This window comes from Antechinus flavipes, chromosome 3 (assembly GCF_016432865.1).
Source record: "Antechinus flavipes isolate AdamAnt ecotype Samford, QLD, Australia chromosome 3, AdamAnt_v2, whole genome shotgun sequence".
Taxonomy (NCBI): domain Eukaryota; kingdom Metazoa; phylum Chordata; class Mammalia; order Dasyuromorphia; family Dasyuridae; genus Antechinus; species Antechinus flavipes.
Window position 1 is genome coordinate 254,426,552 of NC_067400.1, and position 27,775 is coordinate 254,454,326.

At 35.9% G+C, this 27,775-nt stretch overlaps 1 protein-coding gene across 1 annotated transcript in view; it reads left to right on the forward strand.

Annotated features, from left to right (window-relative positions):
- TMEM50B (transmembrane protein 50B) overlaps positions 1-23,638 on the forward strand; it is an 89,896-nt gene extending 66,258 nt beyond the window's left edge. Inside the window, exon 7 of the mRNA XM_051984950.1 lies at positions 23,056-23,638. Within this exon, the coding sequence (XP_051840910.1) occupies positions 23,056-23,089 (34 nt within the window). The 3' untranslated portion in view covers positions 23,090-23,638. The remainder of the gene's footprint in view (positions 1-23,055) is intronic.
- Positions 23,639-27,775: the final 4,137 nt, after the last annotated feature.

Here is a 27,775-nt window from a genome sequence, read left to right on the forward strand (position 1 = left end):
TGTGAATTCATCAAGGCATTTGATGAAGTTTCAGTTGTACTTTTCTTTTACCCACTTAATCTCATTCTACTTTGTAGTTGTGTGTGTGTGTGTGTGTGTGTGTGTGTGTGTGTGTGTGTCTGTGTGGTGAGTTATTCTGATCATTAGATTATAGAATTGTAGATCCATAGAGTTGTAAAAAATCTCAAGGGTCTTCTGATTCAATCCCTACCCAAATTATGCTTCCCATGTTTAGTCCACCCCCATTTCCCAGCAATTGATCATGTAGCCTTTTGTTTGAAGATCTTTAGAGCCAAAGAAATCACTTTCTTCCCTTTATTTTTCACCCAATTATTCCTATAACTGTCATTTCTATAAGAAAAAAAATGTTTCTTGAGGGCAAACAGGTATTGTCTTCATTTTGGCTTTTTCAGTAATTTACACATGGAACATAATACATATTTACAGAATATCCTTGTTAAAAAGATGGAACAATATCTGTGAGGTAATAATAGAATTCCTTGGATTAATACCTGGCTGAATGATGTAAGCTAGAGTGTTGATAAATGGATCATGCCAACATAAAAACTGAGATCTGTTCTGGAAAGATTTACATGAACTGATGCTGAGGGAAAAAAGCAAAACCAGGAATATATTGTACACAATAACACAAGAATGTCTGATGACCAACTAGAAAGACTTGGCTCTTTTCAGTGCTTCAGTGATCTAAAGCAATCCCAATAATTTTCTATAGAAAATGTCATCTGAAAAAAAAAAAGAAAATGTCATCTGTATCCAGAAAAAGAACTATGGAGACTGAATATAAATCAACACATGCTATGTTCACTTCTTTTTTCTGTTTTTTTTTTTTTTTTAATTTCTCCCTTGGTTTTTCCCTTTTGCTCTGATTTTTCTTTCCCAACATGATACATAAAATAATGTGTGTTAAAAAAAAAATAGAGGCCTCTAATGGTATACTTTAGAGTTTTTCCTTGGTCCCTGTCCTATTCAATATATTAATCAATGACTTGGATCATGACAGACATTGATATCAAGCTGAATGTGTCAAAGGAATTGGAACCAGCCTCTAATGTGTAGGGACAGACCTAAACAAAGCAGGCTACAGGCAGGAGAGTCAGGAATCAAACAGAAAATTAATTTCAAAATTAGGGAAAGGCTTGCAAGTATGTGCTGGTGTAATGGAGGAGATGTGTGTGTCCAATTTAGTGTGAGAAGATCTCAACACTTATACTATGGTTATGCAGTATGTCTGACAATGAGGGAATAACAGTAACAATCTGACTAGTTTGGTTCATTTAGCTGGGATTCAATGACCAGAAACTCTTCTGAGATTTCGCTGTGGTTGAGATCATCCAGAGAGTAAGAGCAAAGGATTGTTGTTATGCCAAGTTCAGGGCACAACCCGTTGCTGGACCTTAACTCTGGAAAACAGTCTCCTAATATCTTGACAAATAACACAAAACTTAATATATAGGATGTAGAATTGGGATTCAAAAAATTGTTGATAAGCAAAATGGTCCATAATTAACAGGATAAAACTTGTTAGGAATAGATGTAAAATCCTGCCTTAAGTTAAAAAAAAATCAGCTGCAATAGTGAAAAAAGATCTGTATCCAAGAGGGTTGGGAGACTTATTTCCATTAAGGTATCCTAGCTTTGAATATGGACCAGATTTAGTTCTAGGAAAGTCCAAGGGAGCCAGGCTCTTTCTGTATTTTTTGACCTATTATGTCTTCACTCTGGAGCCTTGGGAGAAATCAGTCTATCTCTGTCACTTTGTCTCTCTCTGTCTCTGTCTCTACCTCTATCTCATATTTAAAATATTTTTTCAATTATTAAACATGTATTTTTTTCCCCTCCCACCTTTCCCCATTCCATTGGGTATCAAAAGAAAAAGAAAACCTTTGTACAAGTAAACATAGTCAAGTAAAACAAATTTCCACATTGTTCATCACCTTTCTGTCATGAGGTTGGTAGCATTCTTCATTATGTCTTCTGGATCATTGGGTTGATTGAAGTTCTTTCAAAATTGTTGATTTTTATTTATTTGTTTTATAATATTTAAGTTATGGTATAAATTATTCTCTTGGTTCTGCTCACTTTATTCTCCATCAGTTTATATAAATCTTCTTAGGGGAAATCTCTTAAAATTTAGGAATGATTCTAGAATTCTAGAATCTTCTAAGAGGGATTAATTAACAGGGTCTCTTCCACAAAAATGCAAATTATATTAAGTACAAAACAGCAGCATGTTTCTTCACCAAAAAAGAAATGCTTCAAATGCAAAAAAAAAAAATCATAAGTGTACAATGATAAATAATTAGAGCAAGATATAATAATCCATTGTACCTATTACACTCTCCTGAATGGTTAATATTTAAAATATGAAAACATGAAACAACACTTTATGGCATTGCTCAACAGGCATTTCACATTTACCTCAGTTCCTGTCCAAGCAATTTACTAAAACAAGTCAAGGTTGGACTTATCCACCTGGCAATAGTATTTTCCTCTGAGAAATTGTTGCAGAGATTGTCTCTAACTGGACAAATAGATTCCAGACCCAGAGACTTCTAACTTGAATTCATGAAGTTGCCATCAAGGCCATAAACATCCATCTAAAGATCATTATACAGTTACCTTTACTCAAGGAAAGAAGCAAAAGACAGAAAAGGTAGCCAGAGACTTGAGGCTCATACAATAAGAATGAGCATTTATATAGTATTTAAAGATTTGCAAATCATTTACAGATATTATGTTATCAGTTCTGAGAGGGAGTGATTATTAATATCCCTATTTTATTTTATTTTTATATAGATCATACAGGGCAATCATATAAAACATATTTCTATATTAGTTATGTTGTGAAAAAAGAAACAGAACAAAAGGAAAAAAAAACTACAGAAAAATAAAGTGAAGGTACTATATTTTGCAGACTAATTCTTTCTCTGGATTTGGATAGCATTTTCCATCAAAAGTCTTTTGGATTTGTCTTGGGTCATTGCTAAGAAGAGCTTAGTCAATCATAGTTGATCATCTTAACAATGTTGTGTTGCTATAATAATATTCTCCTAGTTCTGCTCACTTCAGTTTGCATCAATTAATGTAAGTCTTTTCTGTGAAGATCAAGTTAGCACCCTGGATACCTTAGAAACAGCTGGAGTCGAGATAAGCAAAAGCCCTTAATCTTTATTCTTGCTCTTTTGGGGTAGCAGTCAGGGGAATGGACACAGGAATCTCCACACCTTCTTTCTCTCTCTCCACAGCCAAAAAGTAACTTTTGCTTCTCTTACTCCACCCTCTAATCCCTCTTACAATTCTCTCTCTACACCAACAGGTGGAGCCGGCACAGAATAATGGGGCAGGCCATTTTCCAAGCATATGCTGATAGAGTGTTGTCCAATAAGTAATTAGTCTCAAGTGCTTGGTTGTCTGAACCTCAGTGCATGAACTCAGGAGTTTCAGCCCTTTACATCTCCCACTTTCTTTTGTTTTAGAACACAGGTGGTCATGCCATCCCTGACTTCTCAGGAAAGGAGGTGAAAACCCTGAAAAGGAGGTGATCACACCGCCCCCCCCCCAACATCTCAGGAAGGGAGATGAAAAGCACCAAAGGGAAGTGGGGGTTGCTAGCGGGTTTCTGGGCTGAAGGGTCTTATTAGAAACAGGTATGCACAAACCCATCAGCATGGGAGGTATTACACAAGCACATAGTATTAAAGCACAAGCTAGCAGTAGATGACTTTCCCCATAGCTGGTGCAGGCTCAATGTGGTGTAACAAACATGAATTGTACATGCAAGTAGTGATATAACAAACAATATAAATCAACATGGTGTTGTAAAAGATTGACAGACGTCCTAGAAGGAGGGTATGTAAACAACAGTCACACATATACCTTCTTCAGCAGCCAAGAGATAGTCCAAAACCAATCTATTGTTCATTGCTTCATGTGTCAGGGAATCCAATGATCCCCGCAAGTTTGTGAAGTCCTGCAACAGTCTTTTTATGTGTTAGGGAATCCAATGATTCCAGCAGATTTTGAAGTCCTGCAACAGTCTTATCATTTCTCAGAAAATCCAATGATTCTTGAGGGTTTTCAAGTCCTACAGCACATGTTAATTTGTGCATTAGTATAAAAGGTGTATATCTTGTCAGGTCTTATCCCAGATAATTGTACTGCTCCTCTTTTGTTATCCCAAATTGTACCACAATCTTATCATGTCTAAGAGAATCCAATGATTCCTGAGGGTTTTGAAATCCTACCACAATCTTATCATGTCTCAGAGAATCCAATGATTCCTGAAGGTTTTGAAGTCCTACCACAATCTTATCATGTCTCAGAGAATCCAATGATTCCTGAGGGTTTTGAAGTCCTATAATAATCTTATCATGTCTCAGAGAATCCAATGATTCTTGAGGGTTTTGAAGTCCTACAACAATCTTATCATGTCTCAGAAAATTCAGTGATTCCTGAGGGTTTTGAAGTCCAACAATTTTTGATGTCCATGAGTCAAATGCCATAACTGCATGCTCTTTCAGTAGTGGGCACAGTCAAAGACAGAACCACCTGATGTTTTTTGGGTCTTCTCCTTCATTTCAAGGGTCTGCTCCATATCTCTCTGATGGACAAAGCAAATAAGGCTCATTGGCATCCATCTGATTCCTAAGGAATCTAAATCTGTAGAGATACAAGCAAATCCTTTCCCTCAAGCAGTTAACCTATCTGGTCCCTTCCATTCACCACTTTCTGGATCTCTCCACATCACCTGGCGATTATCTAAAGATAGTGGAGCTGCTCGCACTGGACATTGCTCTCCTGGTGGGTTATAAAATCTGTCTACCGGAGCCAGTGCATCTTTGTCAAAAATCAAGAAGTTAATAGCATAAAGAGCTAGATTTAGAAGTCCTCTAGGGTTACCTGTGGCTCCCTCTTTCTTTTGTTTTTGGAGGAGCATCTTAATGTCTCGGTTTCTCCTCTCTACTATTGCCTGGCCTTGAGGATTAAAAGGTATGCCAGTGGTGTGGAAAATCTTATACTGTGCACAAAAGTGTACAAAATGACTGGTATTGCAAAAGTGAATCCTGAAAAGTGTCTACCACAACATGGATAAAAGACAGATGACCAAAAGATTTATAATGGTTCACATCCATTTGCCAGATTTCGTTGGATCTCAAACCACAAGGGTTCTTCCCTGGAGGCAGTGTAGGAGTGTGGAAAGGAAGGCAAGCTGTACAGCTTTTTACTATACTCCTAGCTTCCTCTTTTGTTATCCCAAATTGTAAACGCAAAGCTTGAGCAGCCTGATGGTATTTAGAATGGGATTCCTGGGCCTCCTAAAATAAAGGCATGCTGGCTAACATAGTTAAAAGGCTATCTGTCTTTGAATTCCTATCAAAAATAGAACCTGAAAGTCCACTAGATGAGTGGACAAGCAAGATATAAATCTTTCCTGGATGCTTTCTCACTTGCTCCTGAAGTTCCTTAAAAAGCTGCAAATTTTATTTGGGCTGTGGCAATTCTTTGTACCACACCTACTGAATAGGCTGAATCAGATATTATATTTATGTCTCCTGGGTAATAAGTGAGAGCTAGCATGATCGCATATAATTCGTTCCGCTGAGTGCACTGAAAAGGAGTTCTGACTACTCTCTTTATAGTTAAATCATGAGAGTATACAGCACAAATATTGTGTTTGGATGCATCTGTAAAGATAGTTGGTCCTTTAAGAGGAACTTTAGAAACCTTTTCTTCAAGAATCCACTGCCAATTATGTAATAATCTGGTTATCTTTAATGGAGACCCATGTGCAAAATTTGAAGCCATGGCTAATAAAATTTGCCACTCTGGGATAGTTAAATTGTGCATTAGTATAAAAGGTGTATATCTTGTCAGGTCTTATCCCAGATAATTGTACTGCTCGCTTAATGGCCTTTAATAAAATTCTAGTCACAAGCACTGGATAAAGAATAAGGCTTTGTTCTAATTGTGCTGGGAGGTTCACCCACTCTATCACGCTGTCTCCTTAATGAAGGACTGCTGTGGGTGCCTCTTGTGTAGCAAAAACTGTTATTTCCAAGACTCTTTCAACCACATTGGATAAAGCCAGTTCAACTTCTCTCAAAGCCTTTTTTTATAAGCTGGTGTGTGAGTTTAAAGCACTGTCTCTCCTTAAAATGTCATATAATGGTTGCAATTAATAAGTAGTCAAGCCTAACACTGGACACATCCAATGGATATCTCCTATCAATTTCTGAAAGTCATTTAAGGTGTTTAGCTTCTCTGTTCTTAAGGAAAGTTTTTGTACTGTAAGCACCTTAGGGTATCCTAAATACCCTATCCTAATATCCTAAATATTGAAAAGGAGCATGTCTTTGAATTTTTTCTGGAACTATGTGCAATTTGTAGTTCCTTAATGTTTCTATGGTCTTTTGTAGACATGCTTCTAACATTTGTTCCTCAGGTGCACATCCCAATATATCATCCATATAATGTAATAGCATAACTTTTGGAAATGCTTTTCTTACTGGAGTAAGAGCAGCAGCAACATACATTTGACAAATAGTAGGGCTGTTTTTAATTCCCTGTGGCAAAACTGTCCATTCATATCTTTTATAAGGCTCAGCTAAGTTAACACTGGGCACTGAAAAGGCAAATCTTTTCATATCCTCCTTATCTAGAGGGATAGAATAGAAACAATTCTTAAGGCTGAAGAGTTTCCATGGTTTCCATCTGTTCATTTACCTTTCTTAAATCAGTCAACATCTTTCATTTTCCAGATTTCTTTTTTACAACAAATACTGGGGAATTCCAAGGACTTAGAGAAAGTTGTAAGTGCTCTTGGTCAAGTTGCTCTTGTACTATATCTAAAAAGGCCTGAATTTTATTGCTACTTTCCATTAGATAGGAACACATGAAAGTGTTGGCAGGCCTTCAACAGCAGCCCTGCCTAAAAAAACAAGGTACTCATTTTTAATCCTAAGTGTTGTAAAATGTCTCTTCCCCACAGATTGATGGGGATTTTTTCAATTATAAAAGGAGTAAAAACTCCTGTTTCACCTTCAAAAGTTCATCTCAAAGGGGTAGCACTAACTTCAGCTGCTATTGATCCCCCTATGCCAAACATGTAGGTGTCTGTTTTAATCTTTGGCCAGTGACTGGGCCAGTTGGCACCTCTAATGACTGTACGATCTGCACCTGTGTCTACCAATCCTTCTAATGGTAGGCCATTTATATAGATAGTGAGCATAGGTCAGTCAGCTGTTACAGCTGTTGTCTAGTATATTCCTGTATTTTGTTGCTGGGAGTCAGAATCTGGGCGACTATCACCAGATTGTTTATTAGGATTCTGTATTAGTAAACCTTATGCTACTATTTGTAATGGGCTGAGGCTTGATGCACTGAGGTCCTAAGCACATGAGGCTAAATAGTAATTGGACCATCCTCTATTAATATATAAGCTTGGAGAAAGAATGGCCCCCGCCCACTCTTTGTGCAAGTCCTGATGTGTTGGTGGGTGGAGGCAGGGGAGTGAAAAAGGAAGGGGAGGAGAGCTGCTAGCTCTCTCTGCTAGCTGTTTGTTTCTCTTCTTCTTTTTGCTTTTTGCTGAGGCAGTTGGGGTTAAGTGACTTGTCCATGGTCACACAACCAGAAATTGTTTCTCTTCTTCTTTTTGCTTTTTGCTGAGGTAGTTGGAGTTAAGTGACTTGTCCATGGTCACACAACCAGGAATTGTTAAGTGTCTGAGGCTGGATTTGAACTCAGGTCCTCCTAACTTCAGGGCTGGTGCTCTACCCACTGAGCCATCTCCTCCCCTTCCTTTTTCATTCTCCTGCCTCCACCCACCAGAATCGTCATTTCCTATACAACACATCAGGACTTGCACAAAGAGTGGGTGGGGGCCATTCTTTCTCCAAGCTTATATATTAATAGAGGATGGTCCAATTACTATTTAGCCTCATGTGCTTGGGACCTCAGTGCATCAACTCAAGCCTCAGCCCATTACAACTATTTCTCCTGGTTGATAAGTCACATATTGTCTACCTGTATTAGTGACTGGAATATTAGCTACACATTCCCCAGTTTCCCACATCAGTGTGTGGATGGACACTGTTTTGTAAGTGCTCTCAGGAGGTGAAATGGTCAAGCCTACTGTTCCTGGAGGCAAGGGATCCATAGGCTGGAGAGGAACAGATTTCACCTCTCCAGGGGTACCTCAGTTGTCCCAGCTGCATACAACTCTATTCTCCCCAATTGTAATCCCTTTCTCCCATCAGGTTGCTTCCTGGCTAATTGATTGTATAATCACTTTCTCTAATCATATGGCTTCCTGGCTGATTGGTCATGTCTGAGTACTGGACTGGTAGGCACTCTCTGGGTATAGCATCAACTGCCATCATGCCCCACGTATTTTTTGTCTTGGGCCTTGGGGCTGGGCCCCTCATCCTGTTTCCCTGAATCAGTCTACATTCTGAGGCCCAATGGAAGTCCAAATGCATTTTGGATGTGGGGTTTGGGGTCTTCTTCTCCCACCCTGTTTTCTTTCTCTGTCTCTATGCTTCAGATGCCCTACTTTACCACATTGAAAGCATTGATGAGTCTCTCTGGAAGTCCCTTTCCAAAAGGGACCCTGTTTTCCCATGTTGGGATCTTGGGAAGTCTGCATCATAGCCTGGCTATAAAAGGCATTTGTGCCCACTGTGGCACAGCGTCTTATGATCTTCTCTAAAGGAGCATCCTTGTGTAGTCTTAGTATAATTCTTCTACAAACCTCCTTAGCATTTTCTTTAGTAAGTTGCCTTATCAAAATGTCTGTTATTGCATTTTCTCTATTTGTTCTTGTGATAGCTGTCTGCAAACGTCCCACAAAATCAGCAAAGGGTTCATTTGGCCTTTGTCCAATTTTTGTGAAGGCCTGATTCTTGTCGTTACTGTGGGGAGAAAAGCTCATGCTTTGAAAGCAGCAGCAGCAATTTGCTCATATGCTGCTATGGAGTAATTAATCTATACTGAAATTTCTGCATAAGAATCTACACCTGTTAGTTGGTCACAGGTGATTGGAGGATTGACTCCACTTTAACTATTTTGTTGGGCTTGTATCCTACAGAGCTCACTATATTCAGAAAGAATATAGTTTTGTCCAGGTTCTAAGCATATCCTTGCTATAGATTTCCAGTCCCTAGGCATTAAGACTTTATATGCCTGTTAGAATCCTTACAAGCTATTAAGTCATTAGAATTGATAGAGACAATAATTACCTAATTTAGCATGGTTCAGTATAATTGATCTGATCTTAGAAGGAGATGTTATGGGCCAGAACTTGAAACAAGGTACTAAGTGGAACTGATAGAAACAATGCTTGTGTTCACACCTTTAGAGAGCTCATATAAGTAAGAAGCTATTAGGGCCACAGAGTACTCTGAGACAGACACAGAGACACTCTGGAACAGACACATAAGCACTCTGGGACAGATACTCTGGGAGGAAGCTCACAAGCCCACTCTCGGAGGTAGAGTCAGATTCATTCCAACTTTCATCTTGGTACTGGCTGGAGACATTCAGAGTTGAGCTAGAGGCAAAAGACTAGCAACTAGAGTTCTCGGAACCAAGGAAAGCTGAGGCCTCTGAGAAAACTACCAGGGCCCAAGGAACCTGCTCCCAGAGAACCATCATATATTATATAAAAGAAGAGAATACCACATAAGCTAAATTCTGTAATAACATCTTAACATAAGCTGATGTAGCCCCATAAAGAGTGCAAGCCTTTTTTTTAGGTCTTTGAGGATTTCTATATCAAAAGGAGTGTATCTTCTACTTTCTTGACCTGAAGAGTTAAACTGTTGAATCACAGGATACATTTCTAGTTTCAACTCAGATATATCCTTCCCTTCCTCTGTGGCTTTAAGTACTATTTTTTGCAATCTACTCATAGGAAGGGGTGATTGCTGGGGGGGAGGTGCTGGTGGTATCACTGCCTCTCCCACTACTCCTCCTTCCTCTATCCCAGAAGATGGAGTTGATGGGGGCATGTCAATTATCTGCTTCATAGGCAGGGTTGAAGCTGCCTTGAGAGAAGGAGAATCACCACACCCATGAGCTTCACTTAATTCCTCATGCTCTCTGGCAATATGGTTATTAATCTGTTCTTTGTCCTTATTTTCCTTACACTTCCTCATGTGGCTCTTCCTAAAACTTTTCTTTTTTCTATAACTTGCAGGATTCTTTAAGGCTAATTGTATTATGTTGTATATGTAGAATGCTTCCTTGGAAATTGAATAAGGATCTTTATCATTGTAGTATTCACATAGTTGATCTCCTACCATCTTCCAATTATCTAGTCCTATTTGTTCTTCCTCTAAGAACCAAGAGGACGTGCATTCTAATGTACCCAAGAGTCTAGCAATCTGTTTCCAAATTACAATCCCTTGAGCAACTTAAGCATGCTTTCTATAGCACCCCTTTGGGGTGGGGATGGGAGTGGGGACGGGGGAGAATCTTTTCCTAACATTTGCCCCATTTCAGCTAGAAAAGGTTACTAGTTTAGCCCTTAACAAAGTAAGTTCCTTGTTTGTCTATTAAAATAGTCACCCAATTTCCTGGTTACTGGAGTTTTATTCAGTGAAAGTAGGGAACTTAATCCCATGTTGGGGCACCAAATGTGAAGATCGAGTTAGCACCCTGGATACCTTAGAATCAGCTGAAGTCAGGATAAGCAAAAGCCCTTGATCTTTATTCTTGCTCTTTTGGGGTAGCAGTCAGGGGAATGGACACAGAAATCTCCACACCTTCTTTCTCTCTCTTCACAGCCAAAAAGTAACTCTTGCTTCTCTTATTCCACCTTCTACTCCCACTTACAATTCTCTGCCTACACCAACAGATCAAGCCGGCACAGAATAGTGGGGCGGGGCCATTTTCCAAGCATATGCTAACAGAGTATTGTCCAATAAGTAATTAGCCTTAAGTGCTTGGTTGTCCAAACTTCAGTGCATGAACTCAAGAATTTCAGCCCTTTACACTTTTCAGATTTTTCTGAAATCTGCCTGTTCATCATTTCCCATAGCACAATAGTATTTCATCACATTCATATACCATAATTTGTTCAGCCATTCCCCAATTGATGAGTGTCCCCTAATTTTCAATTCTTGGCATTACCAAAGGAACTTTTAAAAATACTTTTTGTATGTAGGTCTTTCCCTTTTTTATGATTTCTTTGGGATTGTAGACCTCATAGTGGTCAAAGTGTTATTCCCATTTTAAAAAAATTTAATAATAACTTTTTATTTTTCTAAATATATACAAAGATAGTTTTCAACATTCACCCTTGCAAAATCTTGTGTTCCTCCCTCCCCATTTTCTCCCTCCCCTAGACAGCAAGCAATCCAATATAGGTTATACATATGCAATTCTTCTAAACATATTTCCACATTTATCATGCTATATGAGAAAAATCAGACCAAAAAGGGGAAAAAGAGAGAAAAAAATTCCAAGCAAGCAAACAAGAAGAAGAAAAAGTGAAAATACTATGTTGTGATCCATATTTAGTTCCCATAGTCTTCTTTCTGGATGCAAATGACTCTCTCCATCACAAATCTATTGGAATTAGCCTGAATCATCTCACTTTTTTTAAAAAGCCAAGTCCATCACAGTTGATCATCACATAATCTTGTTGTTGCTGTGCACAATATTTTTTTGGTTCTATTCACTTTACTCAGCATCATGTAAGTCTCTCCAGTCCTTTCTGAAATGATCCTCTTGATAGTTTTTTGTAGAACAATAATATTCCATAACATTCACACACCATAACTTATTGAACCATTCTCCAACTGATGTATTATCCCCATTTTAGAGATGGGGAAAACCAAAACAGACAGTAATTTGCCTCAGTTTACATAGCTAGTGTCTGAGGTAGGATTTGAACTCAGGTCTTCTTGATCCTATGTTTAGTTCTTTATCCACAGAACTCTGCCTCTAGGTAAAAGCTGGTTTCTAAATTCATTATTCAAATGAAATTGGTCTTTCTGAGGTTACCGATGTTTTCTTAATTGCCAACACTAGTGACTTTTCCTCAGTCCTCATTTATCTTGCCCTCTTCATAACCTTTGACACTATTTATTGATCATGATATTCTCCTGGATACTCTTTTCTTTCTTTAGACTTTCTTGATACTTGTTTCAATTGGTTCTCCAACTCCCTTTCTGACTGCTGTTCTCTGTCTTCTTTGCTGGATCTTTGCTGGATAATTGAATTATCAAGATCTATTTATCAAGCTTGTATCTTTTTGCCAATCTTCAGGCTCCCATCTATAGCTACTTATTGAGTGTTTTAAGTTGGTTGTCTCCTTGATACTTTAAACTCGACATGTCCAAAATGGACTTCAATATATTATTTCTGAAATCCTCTAATCTTTCAACTTCCCTGATAGTTTCAAGAGCATCCCCATCCTCTTAATTCCCCAGGTTTACAATCTAAGTTGTCATCCTTGATTCTTCACTCTTTCTTAAACCCCATATCCAATCTGTTGCCATATCATATTGATTCTGCCTTTGTAACTTCTTTGACATCTGGTGCACTCTGGTGCAGGCTTATCACCTAATGTTTACTGCAACAGCATTATGCTTAATCGCTCTTCTTTTAGTCTTTACTCAAGCTAGTGCATATTACATTCATTTATCAAATTGTTTTTTGTAAATAAAAGTCTGACTATGTTTCACTCTACACTACTGTTCCCCCACATTTAAAAATCCCAGTGGTTCCCTACTACCTCCAAGACCAAATATAAAATATTCTGCTATTAGAATCCTCCATGACATGGCTGATGCTGCAAATGGCACAGTGCATAAAACACTAGATCTCAAGTAAAAAAAAAACAAACAAACAAAAGCCAAGTTAAAATCCAGACTCAAACACTTACTAGCTGTGTGAAGGCACTAAAACTCTATCTGCCTCAGTTTCTTCAACTACAAAATAGGAATAATAGTAAGTTATATTCCAGGATTATTGTGAAGATCAAATGATTGCATATATATGTGTATATATATACATGAAATTATATATATATTTAAAGAGAAGTATCTTTTACAGTATTTACAACCAAAAATATCCCCCAAATAAATTTCTTATTGCACAACTCAGGGCTTTTGGGTGGATGGAACAGCTTTGGGAAGACAGCCCTGAGATATCACTTCTCAGATTGGCTAAGATGATAGGAAAAGATAATGATACATGTTAGAGGGGATGTGAGAAAACTGGGACACTAATGCATTTTTGGTGGAGTTGTGAACTGATTTAACTATTCTCTAGAAAAATTTGTAATTATGGCCATAGGGCAATCAAATTGTGCATACTCTAAGATCATCAAAATGAGAAAAGAACAATTTTGTACATTTAGAGATCCTATGCGGTCTCTCTCTCTCTCTCTCTCTCTCTCTCTCTCTCTCTCTCTCTCTCTCTCTTTCTCTTTCTCTTTCTCTTTCTCTCTCTGTTCTTTAATCTGGTCTTGTGAAAATTGTAGGCAGTTGAATGGAATGTAGGCAGTTGTACATGGGGCTGTTTTCTTAAAACTCAATTGACTTCTTTATAGCTCTTCCAAACTAGATCAAATAGGGAGATGTTCCCTCATCTGTGCATGCTAATTTCAAGAGTATAGGAGGGGATAGGGTTGAGATATTGCATTTCATTTTGTAAATAAAAAGATAATACATTCTGTATTTTAATTTCTGACTTCCTTATCCATTTTGTCAATATCTGGGCTGGAGAGATCTATAAACAGTGCTCAGACAACACACTTTCTTTGATATCCATCTCCCTCCTCTTTACTGTGACTTATTTCAATAGATAATCCTGAGAGGGCCAAAGGACTTTGGATACAGAGAAGGCTAGATTAATTATGTTGAATATAATCTTGGTAGTCTTTTAATGAGAATAACTTACTCTGTGTTTTATTAGGTGTTTTAGGGTATTAGGTGACTGAAAGTTTTGCAAAGATTTAAGCAGTTAACAACTTTAGCTAGCCATCGTTTCAAGTAGAGGGGTAAATTTATACTCTTGTATTCTTCTACTTATGAATATTGTTTCATTATTTCATTTTCTGTATTCTTTTGAACATTGAAATAAAAATCTTTGCCTCAAGTTAAAAAAAAACTGATGAAAGGCATGGTGTTAGAGATATCTGGAAGATATATAAATTGATGCAGTGTGAAATGAACACAACCCATTAAATAGTTTGTACAATAATAACAATGTAAAAAAACCCTACAACTTTGAATTTCAACTATGTTTTTAAAGGAATGATGACAAAGTATATGCTTTTCAACAACCCAACCAATGCGGGATTTATTTTTATTAACTATACATACTATACATATTTGTTACAAGGGTTTTATTTTCCTTCTTTTTTTTTTTTTTTTTTTTTTATTGAGAAAGTTAGAAAAAAAGAGGTGACAGGAATGAAGTATCCTCTCCCCACGAAACATGATGCAGTAGCAGAAAGAATCGCAGACAAAAAGGACAATTATGAGTTACATATTGAATTCTTCAATACTTGAAAAAAAGTAAAATTTGCCCAATATAGATTTGTAGCTTTATGTACAATATTCTTTTGTTCTACAATGGATATTAAAATGCTCATTTGACTTCATATTTGTTAAATTAAGAATAAAAATGCAAAGAAAAAAACTGCTGGGAAACTTGGAAAACATTCAGACACAACTCAGTTTAAGTTCACACAATTCATAATAAATTTCAAATGGATACAACCTAGATATAACCTGTTAAAAGACACTTAATTTACAGCAAAATGGAAATAGATGCATTTTGCAACTATAAAGTAGGGAAGAGTTTTTGGCCAAACAAATGGTAGAGAAGGTCATGGATGAAAAAAAAGAACCATTTCAACTACATAAAACTGAAGTTTTCTCTATAATTTTTATATTCTTAGAAAGATGCTTAGAGAATTGAGATTTTATATAACTTAAGCAGCTAGATGGTTTGATGGCTAGAGCACCAGCTCTGAAGTCAGGAGGACCTGAGTTCAAACCCAGCCTTAGACACTTAAAACTTTCTAGCTATGTGCCCTTGGGCAAGTCATTTAACCCCAATTGCCTTTTAATAAATAAATAGAGATTTTATATAACTTCCCTGGTATCACACAACCTGAATATGTAGAAAGCAGAACTTCAACTACAATCTTTCTAACTCTGATACCAGTATCTTATCCACTAAGCAATACTGCCTTTATCAAAGTTCTTAGGAAAAAAAATATGTAGACAATTGACAATATGAGAACAAGGATCATTTCCCAAAAGATAAATGGGCAAGAAATATGAAGAATCAGCTCTGAAAAAAAGAAATGCAAGCCATCAACAACCATATGAAAAAAGTTCCAAATCACTTTAAAAAAAAAAAAAGAAAAAGAAAGAAAAGAAGAGGAAAGAAAAAAAGAAATACAAACCAAAAAAACTATGAAAATTGGCAGAAATGACAAAAAAAGAAATGAAATTTGTTGAAAAACCAATAACTTACTGTTAGTAAAGCTGTGAATTTGTTCTAATCATTGTAGAAACAGTTTTAAACTATTCTTGTAATATTCTGGTTAGCTTTCTGGAGATCTTGGGACCAGCCTTCATTTTAACAGAGTAATCACCACGAGAATAGTCAGGGATAAAGTGCATTATTATCTCCTTCACAGTCTGCTTCCTTCACCTGGGGCCTGGCTAGCTTTCTGGAGGCCCTCTGGAATAGGTCTTGGTTTTAGTGCAGGAGGCAGGAGAGTCACCAGGACAGTCTCTATCTTGAAGTCTGTCTCTGGCTGAGTTAATCCCAATTTATATACTCTATTACAATTACATCAATTCAGTATACTGAGTATAAACCAATCATTATATCACTGGGGAAACATTATTTGTTGTAAGATTAAATTAATCATACTGAACTAGAGAACTATTAATCATCATGCTAAACTAGATAACCCTTGTTTTATCAATTCCACTGAATTAACACCTTGTTGTAGGATTAAATCAATCACACAGAGTACCTGTTCTTTACATATTCTAAAAAGTTATTGAACTGCACATACTCTTTGACCCAGCAATGCTATTGCTCAGCATATACTCAAATTTGTTGCAAAGAATTGAAAACTAAGGCAGAGCTCATAAATTGGGGGAGGGGTGATTAAACAAATTGTAGCATATTGTGAAAAATAGTTCTTTTGGACCCCTACTCTATTCCAGTTATTATTATTTGGTAGAATTACATCAAAATTCTGTATATAAGACCCCAGAGTTGTGAACTGCAGATTCTAAGTTCATTTGCTTAAATATAGGAAGTTAACTAAAGGTCCTCCATTCTTGTTTTCCCTTGTCATGGTAGCCAAGCCTAGAGTATTAGAGGTGTTAACTACAAGGAAAATCCGTCGTATTGTTTCTTGTCCAATAGGAGCAGATGATCATCTTATGACCACTTAGGTCATGGACTGGGATAGTTTGTACCATTTCCTCCTGCCCAAGCTAAGGAGAAACCTGTCCATTTTGTGTGGAGATATTCCTTAAACAATTTATGATCCTGCTGACATTATTTTGCTTATTTTAGCTTATGTGTCATATGTCAAGCAATGGAATTACTTTATATTTGGTTTATCTGTTCCTGAATGTCTGGCTCTTTAGTCCTATAAATTATAGGATCTTTGGAAGGAGCAAGCATCTCAGATTGTGAAGAAGATCCGAAGTTCTCTTCACTGGAGGGAAACCTGGATGCTTTAACAAGGGTGCCATTGGCTTAGATGTCTGCCTCAGTTGCTTTTGATGTAGATGAGATAATTTAAATCCCCACAATATCAATGTAAAAGTAATATTGTTATACCATAAGAAACTTTGAAAAGAAGAGATCCAGAGATCCAGGAGAGCTTATGTGAATGTGACAGAATCAGTTAAATAATTTATATAACAAAAATTTGTCATTGGAAGACTTCAGAATGATGATCAATGAAATGAGCAATTGACAACTCAAGAAAACTAGAGATGAATCATTTTTCCCATTTCTTGATAAAGAGGTGATAGATTAGAGGTGCAGAATCATCTACATTTTTGGCATGAACAATATGTTTATTTGTTTTGATTATATTTGTTACAAGAAAGTACTTTTTTGAAGAAGAATGTTTGACAAGACAAAGAGGTATAGTGATAGTGATACCAAATTTAAAAAAGAAAAAGGAAAGAAAAATGTCAACAAATCATTTAAATAATTTACAGGAGAGATTAGAAGAAATGTCAGAAGATTAAATCAACTTTAAATTTTTTTAAATATTAAAACTTTGAATCTTCTTAATAATAATACTAATAGCAAGTATTTATAGAGTTTTTTAAGATTTACAAAATTACAAATATCTCATTTTATCTTTACAATCTGGTGGGTAGGTGCTACCATTGCTCCCATTTTATAGATAAGAAAGATGAGGCTAAGAAGTTAAATGATTTCCCTAGAGTCACAAAGCCTATAAATGTCTAAGGCTGGATTTGAACATAGGTCTCCCTGACTTCAGCCCCAGTACTCTATCCATTGTACCTGTATATAGAGAAAATTCATGGTTTCAATTATAATCTTTTTCTGGGGAAATTTTCATGCTTTTTGGTACTTACCAGTTTGGTATTAATAAAAAGTAATTGAAAGAAAAATAAAATGAAACACAATATGTGAATTTGTTGATTGATCAATGTGATAAAGTTTATCTGATTTCCAGTAAGGACTATATGAGGTAATCCTGTTAAGACAATCTACTGTGATCATTCCACCATGTATCAGATTTTTCCTGAAAAGTTCAACAAGGTCAAAAACTAAATGGGTATGACATGGTGTCAAACCATTAAGGAAGTTGGCTTTAGTTTGAAATTAAATTAATTACATAACTCTGGTTGGGTTTGGGTGTGTTTGGGTAAACAAGATAGCTAGGTATTCTTTTTTTTTTTTAATTAAAAAAAACATATTTCTTGCACATTAAGACAACTCTGAAGTACCACTACACACCTCTCAGTTTGGCTAAGATGACAGGAAAAGATATTGATAAATGTGAAAAGGGATATAGGAAAACTGGGACACTAATGCATTGTTGGTGGAGATGCAAACTTATCCAACCATTCTGAAGAACAATTTGGAACTATGTCCAAAGGGCTATCAAATTGTGTATACCCTTTGATTCAGCAGTGTCTCTACTGGGTCTGTATCCCAAAGAGATCACAAAAAAAGGGAAAAGGACCCACATATGCAAAAATATTTGTAGCAGCCCTTTTAGAAATGGAGTGGATGCCCATCAATTAGAGAATGGATGAATAAGTTATGATATATGAATGTTATAGAATATTATTGTTCTATAAGAAATGATCAGCAGAATGAAGGTGGCCTAGTTGTACCAGATGTTAAACTATATTATAAAGCAGTGATTATCAAAACGATTTGGTACTGGCTAAGAAATAAAATATTCAATGAGTGGAATAGGTTAGGTTCACAGGACAAAATAGTTAATAACTATAGCAATCTAGTGTTTGACAAACCCAAAAACCCCAACTTTGGGATAAGAACTCACTATTTGACAAAAACTATTGGGAAAATTCGAAACTTGTATGGTAGAAATTAGGCATTGACTCACATCTAACACCTTATACCAGATAAGATCAAAATGGGTTTATCATAAAGAATGATATTATAAACAAATTAGGAGAACATGGGATAGTTTACTTCTTAGATCTGTGAAGGAGGAAGGAATTTATGAGTAAAGAAAAACTGGAGGTCATTATTGATCACAAAATAGTTAATTTTGATTATATTAAGTTAAAAAGTTTTTTGTACAAACAAAACGAATGCAGACACGATTAGAAGAGAAATAATAAATCGGGAAAACATTCTTACATTCAAAGGTTCTGATAAAGGCCTCATTTCTAAAATATATAGAGAACTGACTCAAATTTAAAAGAATTCAAGCCATTCTCTAATTAATAAATGTCAAAGGATATAAATAGACAATTTTCAGATGAAGAAATTGAAACTTTTTGTGGTCACATGAAAAGGTTCTCCACATCACTATTGATCAGAGAAATGCAAATTAAGACAACTCTTAGACACCACTACATATCTGTCAGATTGGCTAAGATGATAGGAAAAGATGATGACGAATGTTGGAGGGGATGTGGGAAAACTGGGACATTGATACATTGTTGGTAGAACTGGAAACGAATCCAACCATTCTGGAGAGCAATTTGGAACTATGCCCAAAAAATTATCAAACTGTGCAAACTCTTTGATTCAGCAGTGTTAGTACTGGGCTTATATCCCAAAGAGATCTTAAAGGAGGGAAAGGGACCCACATGTGCAAAAATGTTTGTGGCAGCCCTTTTTGTAGTGGCAAGAAACTGGAAACTGAATGATTACCCATCAATTAGAGAATGGCTGAATAAATAAATGTTATGGAATATTATTGTTCTGTAAGAAATGACCAGCAGGATGATTTCAGAAAGGACTGGAGAGATTTACATGAACTGATGCTAAGTAAAAAGAGCAGAACCAGGAGATCATTATACATGGCAACAACAAGATTATACAATGATCAAATCTGATGGACATGGCTCTCTTCAACAATGAGATGATTCAAACCAGTTCCAATTGTTCAGTGACGAAGAGAGCCATCTACACCCAGAGAGAGGACTGAGAGAACTGAGTGGGGTTCACAACATAGCATTTTCACTCTTTTTGTTGTTGTTTGCTTACATTTTATTTTGCTTCTCTCTTTTTTTCTTGTGTGGCATGATAATTGTATAAATATGTACACGTATTTTGGATTTAACATATATTTTAACATATTTAACATATATTGGACTACTTGCCATCTGGGGAGGGTGTGAGGGAAGCGGGGGAAATTAGAACACAGGATTTTGCAAGGGCTAATGTTGAAGAATTGTCCACTGTTCTGAAAAATAAAAAGCTTTAATAAAAAAAAAAAAAGATCAGCAGGATGATTTCAGAAAGGCCTGGAAAGATTTGCATGAACTGATGCTAAGTGAAGTCAGTAGAACCAAGAGAATATTGTATACAGCAACAAGAAGATTATGTAATGATCAATTGTGATGGATGTGGCTCTTTTCAACAATGAGGTGATTCAGGCTAGTTCCAATGGACTTGTGATGGAGAGAGACATCTGCACCCAGAGAGAGGACTATGGGGACTGAATGTGGATCACAAAATAGTATTTTTACTTTTTTGTTGCTGTTTGCTTGCTTTTGTTTTCTTTCTTATTTATTTCCATTTTTTGATCTGATTTTTCTTGTACAGCATGATAAATGTGGAAATATGTATAGAAGAATTGTACATGTTTAACCTATATTGGATAATTTGCTGCCTAGAGGAGGGGGTGAGGAGAAGGAAGGGGAAAAATTTGGAACACATTTTTTGCAAGGGTGAATGTTTGAAAACTATCTTTACATGCATTTTGAAAATAAAAAGCTATTATTTAAAAGAAAAAAAATCATAGAATTAAAAAAAACATATATTATTAGTCATGTTCTAAAAGAAGAATCAGAACAAAAGAGAAAAACCATGAGAAAGAAAATAACAACAAAAAAATGAAAATAGTATGTTTCAATCTGCATTTAGACTTCATAGTTCTTTCTGTGCATATGGATGGCATTTTTCATAATAAATCTTTTATAATTGTCTTAGATCATTGTTGAGAAGAGCAAAGTTGATCAAAGTTGATCATCCTTATAATGTTATTACTGTTGTATAATTGGATGTGATCATTATACACAGTAATGTATAATTGAGCCTCGTTCTGGCTCAATTCACTCAGCATCAATTCATGTACGTCTTTCCAGATTTTTCTGAACTCAGCCTGCTCATTATTTCTTATAGAATATTACTGTTCCATTACATTCATATACCACAATTTATTCAACCATTCCCTGACTGACAGGCATACCATCAATTTCTAATTTTTTGCAACCATAAAGAGAACTACTATAAACATTTTTGTACATGTGAGTCCTTTTCTAGTTTTTATGATCTCTTTGGGATACAGACTTAGTAGAGTATTGCTAGGTCAAAAAGTATGCAGAATTTTATAGCCCTTTGGACATAGTTTCAAATTGTTCTCTAGAACAATTGGATCAGTTCTCTTCACCAACAATATATTAGTGTTCCAATTTTCCCACATACTCTCCAATATTTATCATTTTCTTTTTCTGTCATATTAACCAATTTTATAGAAATGAGATGGCATCTCAGAATTGTTTTAATTTGCTTTTTTCTAATCAATATTCATTTATTTTATTTTGTCATATGACTGTATACTAATTTTTTCATCTGAAAACTACCTACTCATATCCTTTGATATGATCAATTGGGGAATGATTTATATTCTTATAAATTTGACTCAGTTCTCTATATATTTTAGAAATGAAGCCATTGTCAGAAACACTAGCTGTAAAAATTGTTTCCCAGCTTTCTGCTTCTCTTCTAATTTTGATTTCATTGATTTTGTTTATGCAAAAACCTTTTAATTTAATATAATTGAAATTATTCATCTTGCATTTCATAATGTTCTCTATTTCCTGCTTGGTCATAACTTCTTCCTTTCTCCAAAGATCTGGCAGGCAAACTATTCTTGCTCCCCTAATTTGCTTGTGGTATTACTCTTTATGGCTAAATCATGTACCCATTTTGATCTTATCTTGGAATAGGAAATGAGATATTGGTCAACACCTAGTTTCTGTCATAAAACTTTACAGTTTTCCCATAAGGTTTTGTTAAAACATGTGTTATCCCAGAAGCTAGAATCTTTGAGTTTATCAAACAGTGATAACCAGCTATTCTGTCTGGTTGCCATTTTTGTGAGTCCCTTTCCCCCAACATTTTCCTTCAGGTATGACTGTCTAGATACCATCTTTAGTCCTATCTCATGAGAGGGACACTGGTGGGTGGGCTAGATCAAGCCTCATGAAATCTGACACAGTAATGGAACAATAATAAGGGAAAGTTGTCTGAGATTTCTATTTCAGAGAAACTTTGAGAAAAATCTTTGCCTTATTAAGTCTCCTTCCCTATACACAAACACTATCTAATTTATACTTAGAAGAATCTATTGTGTTTGTATTCATATGGCTAAATCTTTTCCAGCTTTGGGAGTATTATAATAATAAATATAATGTTAAGTGAGCAATAAATTTCAATTTATGCCTTTTGACTTAGAGTTGGGTCCAAGTCTACAAATTCTTTTTGTCTTCTTCTTCTTCTTCTTCTTCTTCTTCTTCTTCTTCTTCTTCTTCTTCTTCTTCTTCTTCTTCTTCTTCTTCTTCTTCTTCTTCTTCTTCTTCTTCTTTTTTTATTATAGCTTTTTATTTAGAAGTTATATGTGTGGGTAATTTTATAGCACTGACGATTGCTAAACCTTTTGTTCCAATTTTTCCCTTCCTCCTCCCCATCCCCTCCCCTAGATGGCAGGTTGACCAATACATGTTAAATATGTTAAAGTATAAATTAAATACAAAATAAGTATACATGTCCAAACAGTTATTTTGCTGCACAAAAAGAATCAGACTCTGAAATAGTGTACAATTAACCTGTGAAGGAAATCAAAAATACAGGTGGACAAAAATAGAGGGATTGGGAATTCTATGTAGTGATTCATAGTCATCTCCCAGAGTTCTTTGGCTGGGTGTAGCTGGTTCAATTCATTACTGCTTCATTGGAACTGATTTAGTTTATCTCATTGCTGAAGATGGCCACATCCATCAGAATTGATCATCATATGATATTGTTGTTGAAGTATATAATGATCTCCTGGTCCCTGCAAATTATTTTGAGACATCTCATGAGACTGGTCTGTTACCCCAAGCTCTTGGAGGGAGGGGTCTCCTTTCGAACTTCAACAATATCAAGAATTCTGTTCTGATCAGCCAGGGTGGGGGAGGGGGAAAGGGGGGAGGATCATTATACCTTTTTAGTCCTGTATAAAAGCATCAAGCTAGCTGGAATCTAAGAAATCCAGGAGTTGGAGAAAGTGTGACTTTTTTTTTTTAGCACAGAGGAAGAACTACATTGGGAGGATGATTAGAATCTTCAGCTTGTCCTGAAGAAGACCCTGAGACAAAAGATCCAGATGATGTTGGTGCTAGCAGTATCTTTGAATGATGTGGCAGCAGAGTCTACATCAAGAGCCAAGTTCACGCACCCAGAAAAAGAACTAAGGAGACTGAACATAAATCAACACATGCTATATTCATTTCTTTTTTCTGTTTTTTTTTAAAAATATATCCCATGGTTTTTCCCTATTGTTTTGATTTTTTTTCTCTCTCAACATAATTCACCAAACAATGTGCATTAAAAATAAATAAACTAAAAAAGACAAAAAACTTAGCCAAGTTCTGGAAATGCATTTTTATGCTACAAGGGAATTTTTCATGCACCCCCAAAAAAGGGAGAAAAGAATTTCCAGCAACCAGAAGTTGATATTTACTCCCTTGCTTCACTTGCTTTTTTAAACTTAAGAGAATGAGCTTTTCTCTGGACTCTATATGTATTCATGGGAAAGTATCACAGGTTTTTGGGGAGATGCTTTGTAATAACCATATACTACTTTAGTAAATATCTCTTTTAAAATCTATTTAAGGCTGGCTGTCAAATTGTTGTGACTTAATCTTTTTCCCTATTAGGAAGAAGCCTAAATGGATTCCCAGATTATTCTGTTCTATAGAATAATGTGAAGTTAGAGTCTATTGTCAATTCATGCATCCTGTCTTCAATTTAGTTCGCATCTTTAAAATAGCTACAACAACCGTTAAGACAACCTTGATGGGAACTTAGTTTTCCCAGACTTGTCTTATTATCATAAATTAAAAAGTTAGCTTTCCCAGACTATATTGATAGGCTTATCTTGAGGCAGGTCCTGGATCTGGTCTGCCATTTGCCTCCTGATACATAAATATAGAATATGTCAAATATTTGAAGTTTGCCTACTAAGACACAGGAATTACATGATTACAACTACAAAATACTCTTCACCAAAAAAAAAAAAAAAAAAAAAAGAAAATCACAAGAAAACAGTTTTCCCATAAGCCTAGACCACACTATCCTGTAAGTATACACTCAACATTTAAAGGAAGAGTACAATGCACAGGAAATATATGTGAAGGTGTATTCATATAGGCAATAGGTGTGGCAAGGACACACCTGTGGAGAGACACACATAAGAAACAGATATGGCTAGGATGGAGGCATAGAAGGGTATGTAGATGAGGAATAGGTGTAATAAGCATGTCAGAGAGAGACAACTCATACTTCTAATGCTTTGGGCTACTGATGATTTCTACTGATGTCATAGTACTCTCCATCTAGGCCATTTTTTGAATGGGTTTCAGTAACTTCCACTGGAGATTCTGTTGTATCAACTAAACATTACTTTTCCATATTCTCTTATAAATACTGCTCAATGTCCACCTTCAGTCTTAAATGAAATTCTTGACTATTTCAGACTTTTTCTTACTATTTCTCTTTTAGAATAGTCAAAAACCCTTTCCTGGGACCAGCAAAAAGTCTTACCTCTTTCCCCTTACCCATCTGTTCCATTAGACCATGAGTTTCTTGAGACCAGGAATGATGTTTCTGCTTTTCTTTGTATCCTCACAGCTTAGCACAGAGACTTGAACATAATAAGTACTCAATAGATATTTTCTGACTATTTCCTCTCATCTCCCTAGTAAGACATTCTTTGCAAGCAGCAAGTTTTGTTTGTTTTTTTTTTTTTTTTTTTAAGATATCCTTATCCAGGGGGCAGCTAGGTGGCGCAGTGGATAGAGCACCAGCCCTGAAGTCAGGACGACCTGAGTTCAAATCTGGTCTCAGACACTGTCTAGCTGTGTGACCCTGGGCAAGTCACTTAACCCCAATTGCCTCAAAAAAAAAAAAAAAAAAGATATCCTTATCCTCGTGAGCATTCTGTGTAAACTCTGAATTTTAATCTCTGAAGGCTAAACTATAAGCCAAGTAATAATTATTTGCCCAATAACTACCAAACAATTCTGAGATATGAGGTTCCTTTGTTTTCAAATCCTATGTATTCTTTCATTTATATGAATGTGTGGAGAAACTACAAATTCAGGGGCATGATGAGAGAGAATTTGTATAACATTTCAACTCAATAAATATTTATTGAATAAATTCTACATATGCAAAGCATTATACTAAATTCTAGAGATACAATAATAACAAAAATAATTACTTCCCCCAGGTAAATATTTTGGGGATGAGGCTGCTCCTGCTTTTAGAACTCTTGGTCTTACCTTGATCTGCTTTTGGTTGCCATTGGTTGGTAGTTGGAGTAGATGATTGCAAAGATACTCTCTTCTTCACAGGGGTCACTTCTTTGGACACTGATTGAATTTGTAAGAGTTAGGCTGGATCAAGTGAAGTCTGATAACTATATTTGGACTATATTATAGGGATGATAAAATTTTGGCCAGAGATACCTATCAAAGGCTAGTAAGAATGTATTTGCTGGGCCAGCTAGTTGGTACAGTGAATAGAGAACCAGCCCTGAAGTCAGAAGGACTTGAGCTCCAGTCTGGCTTCAGACACTTAATATTTTCTAGCTGTGTGATCCTGGGCAAGTCACTTAACCTTAATTGCCTCAGTGAAAAAAAAATGCATTTGTTAGATGGCTTGCAAATCTAATCTAAAAGACTTCAAGCTATAAAGGATGTGGGACCGAGAGGACTGTTTCTGTACTATGCCCAAACAAAATATCAAAGAGAACCACTATAGTGAAAGAAGATTAGCAAGTAAGAGTGAAAAATTTGTAGAACACAAAATCCAATGAAGGAACCAATAATGAAACTTATGACTGTGTGTATGTGTGTATACACAAAGTTTTTGTCTACAAATAGAGGAATTTATGTTCTGGGATAGGCTTGATTCAGTACATGTTAGATAACTGAAGTAAAATGACTCATGCATCGTGCAACAATTAAGAAGAGGAAGGTCATATCAGCCACAAGATAGAAGACTAGGCATTTTCTCCACAACACAAGAATTTTAAAAACTCCCTAAAGCAAAAATTATGCAAAAAAAGTAAAGTAATTACAACTGTTTTTTAAAGGATAATATACCAGGTCTTATTATCGGGGAAACACGGTAGAGATCTCTCCAGCTTTTTATTAAATAATGACTACTCACCATTCTGAGCCACACATGTGCAATGAGAATGTACTAGAAACTTTTCCAATAAGTAGAGGAAAAAACCAAGAATCCCATTTTACCCACAATTATTTGACATAGTTCTAGAAATCATAGCAATAGCAATGGCAAGAGAAAGAAATTTAAGGCATAAAGATAAGCAAAGAGGAGATAAGCACAATAGTTTACTTAGAAAATCATAGGGAATCAGCAGAGGTAGTAATTGGCATAAAAGTTTCAGCAAAGTTTCAGACTATAAAGTGAATCTTCAAAAATTAATGACATTATCTATAGAATAATAACAAAACCTAAAAGGTAATAAAAGAAAGTGAAATATCATTTCAAATAGCTGCAAAATGTCTAAAATATTTGGGATCAATCTATCAAGCGCACCAAAAAAAAATTGATGTAGATTCAAGGCATTGTAACGAGGCAACTAGTTGGTACAGTGTAAGTGATGTAAATTGTGTCCCCTTTAATCTGCGGGGGAAGGGTTAGAAAGGCCCTGATGTAAACCTTGGGGGAAGGGTGGTCCTGAGTCTCAAACCCCTCACCCTCCACTCTCCTCCCCACCCCCTGTCTCTTTGAGGGGCCACATCCATTCATGAGGGTAACTCCCAGATAAGTAATCTCATTCAATTGGAAATCTCCTCCAAACTGTTCATAAATTATTTAGGAAGGAATTCCCTATTTGATATAAACTACTAGGAAAAGCAATCTGGCAGAAATTAGCCTCACACCGACATCTTACACCATATTTCACAATGTATTTGAAATGAATTTGGACTCATAATATTAAAAAATTAGGTAAGAAGTAGATCACATACTTATCATAGCTATATCTATAAGTACAATAGTTTAGATGGAAAGAATTACTATGAAACAATAAACAATAAATGTTCAGGATTGCAAAAGGATAATTGCAAAGGATAAGACTGATCCTAAAGAAGAATTATGTAAAGATATACCCCCTCATTCTTTTGCACCCAGGGAGGTGTAACACCTAAATATTTTTCAGGATTTTTTACATATTGATTTAGTTTTGTTAATTTTTTTTTGTCCTTTTTCATAAAAAAAAAAAGTCTTTTTTAGGGGCAGCTAAGTGGCATAATGGATAGAGCACCAGCCCAATCAGGAGGACCTGAGTTCAAATTTGATGCCTCAGCAAAAAAAAAACAAAAAACAAAAAACAAAAAAAATAAGTGTTTTCATTTGTTTGTTTGCTTGCTTTTTCTTTCTCAGAGTTTTCCCCTTTGGTCTGATTTTTCTTACATAACATGACAAATATGGAAATATATTTAAAATAGTTGTAGATGTATAACCTATATCAGAGTGCTTGCTGACTTGGGGAGGGCAGAGGAAAGGGAAGAAAGGAGAAGAAAAAATGGAACATAAAATCTTACAAAATGAATGTGGAAAACTATCTTTACATGTGTTTGGAAAAATAAAATACTATCGAGAAGAAAGAAAGAAACCAAATCCTATCTCCCTTTCCTTTCAAGTTAGTCTAGTTTTTCTTTTAAGGACTATCCTTATTGGTCGATGTGATTGCTGAACCACTCAGTAATAT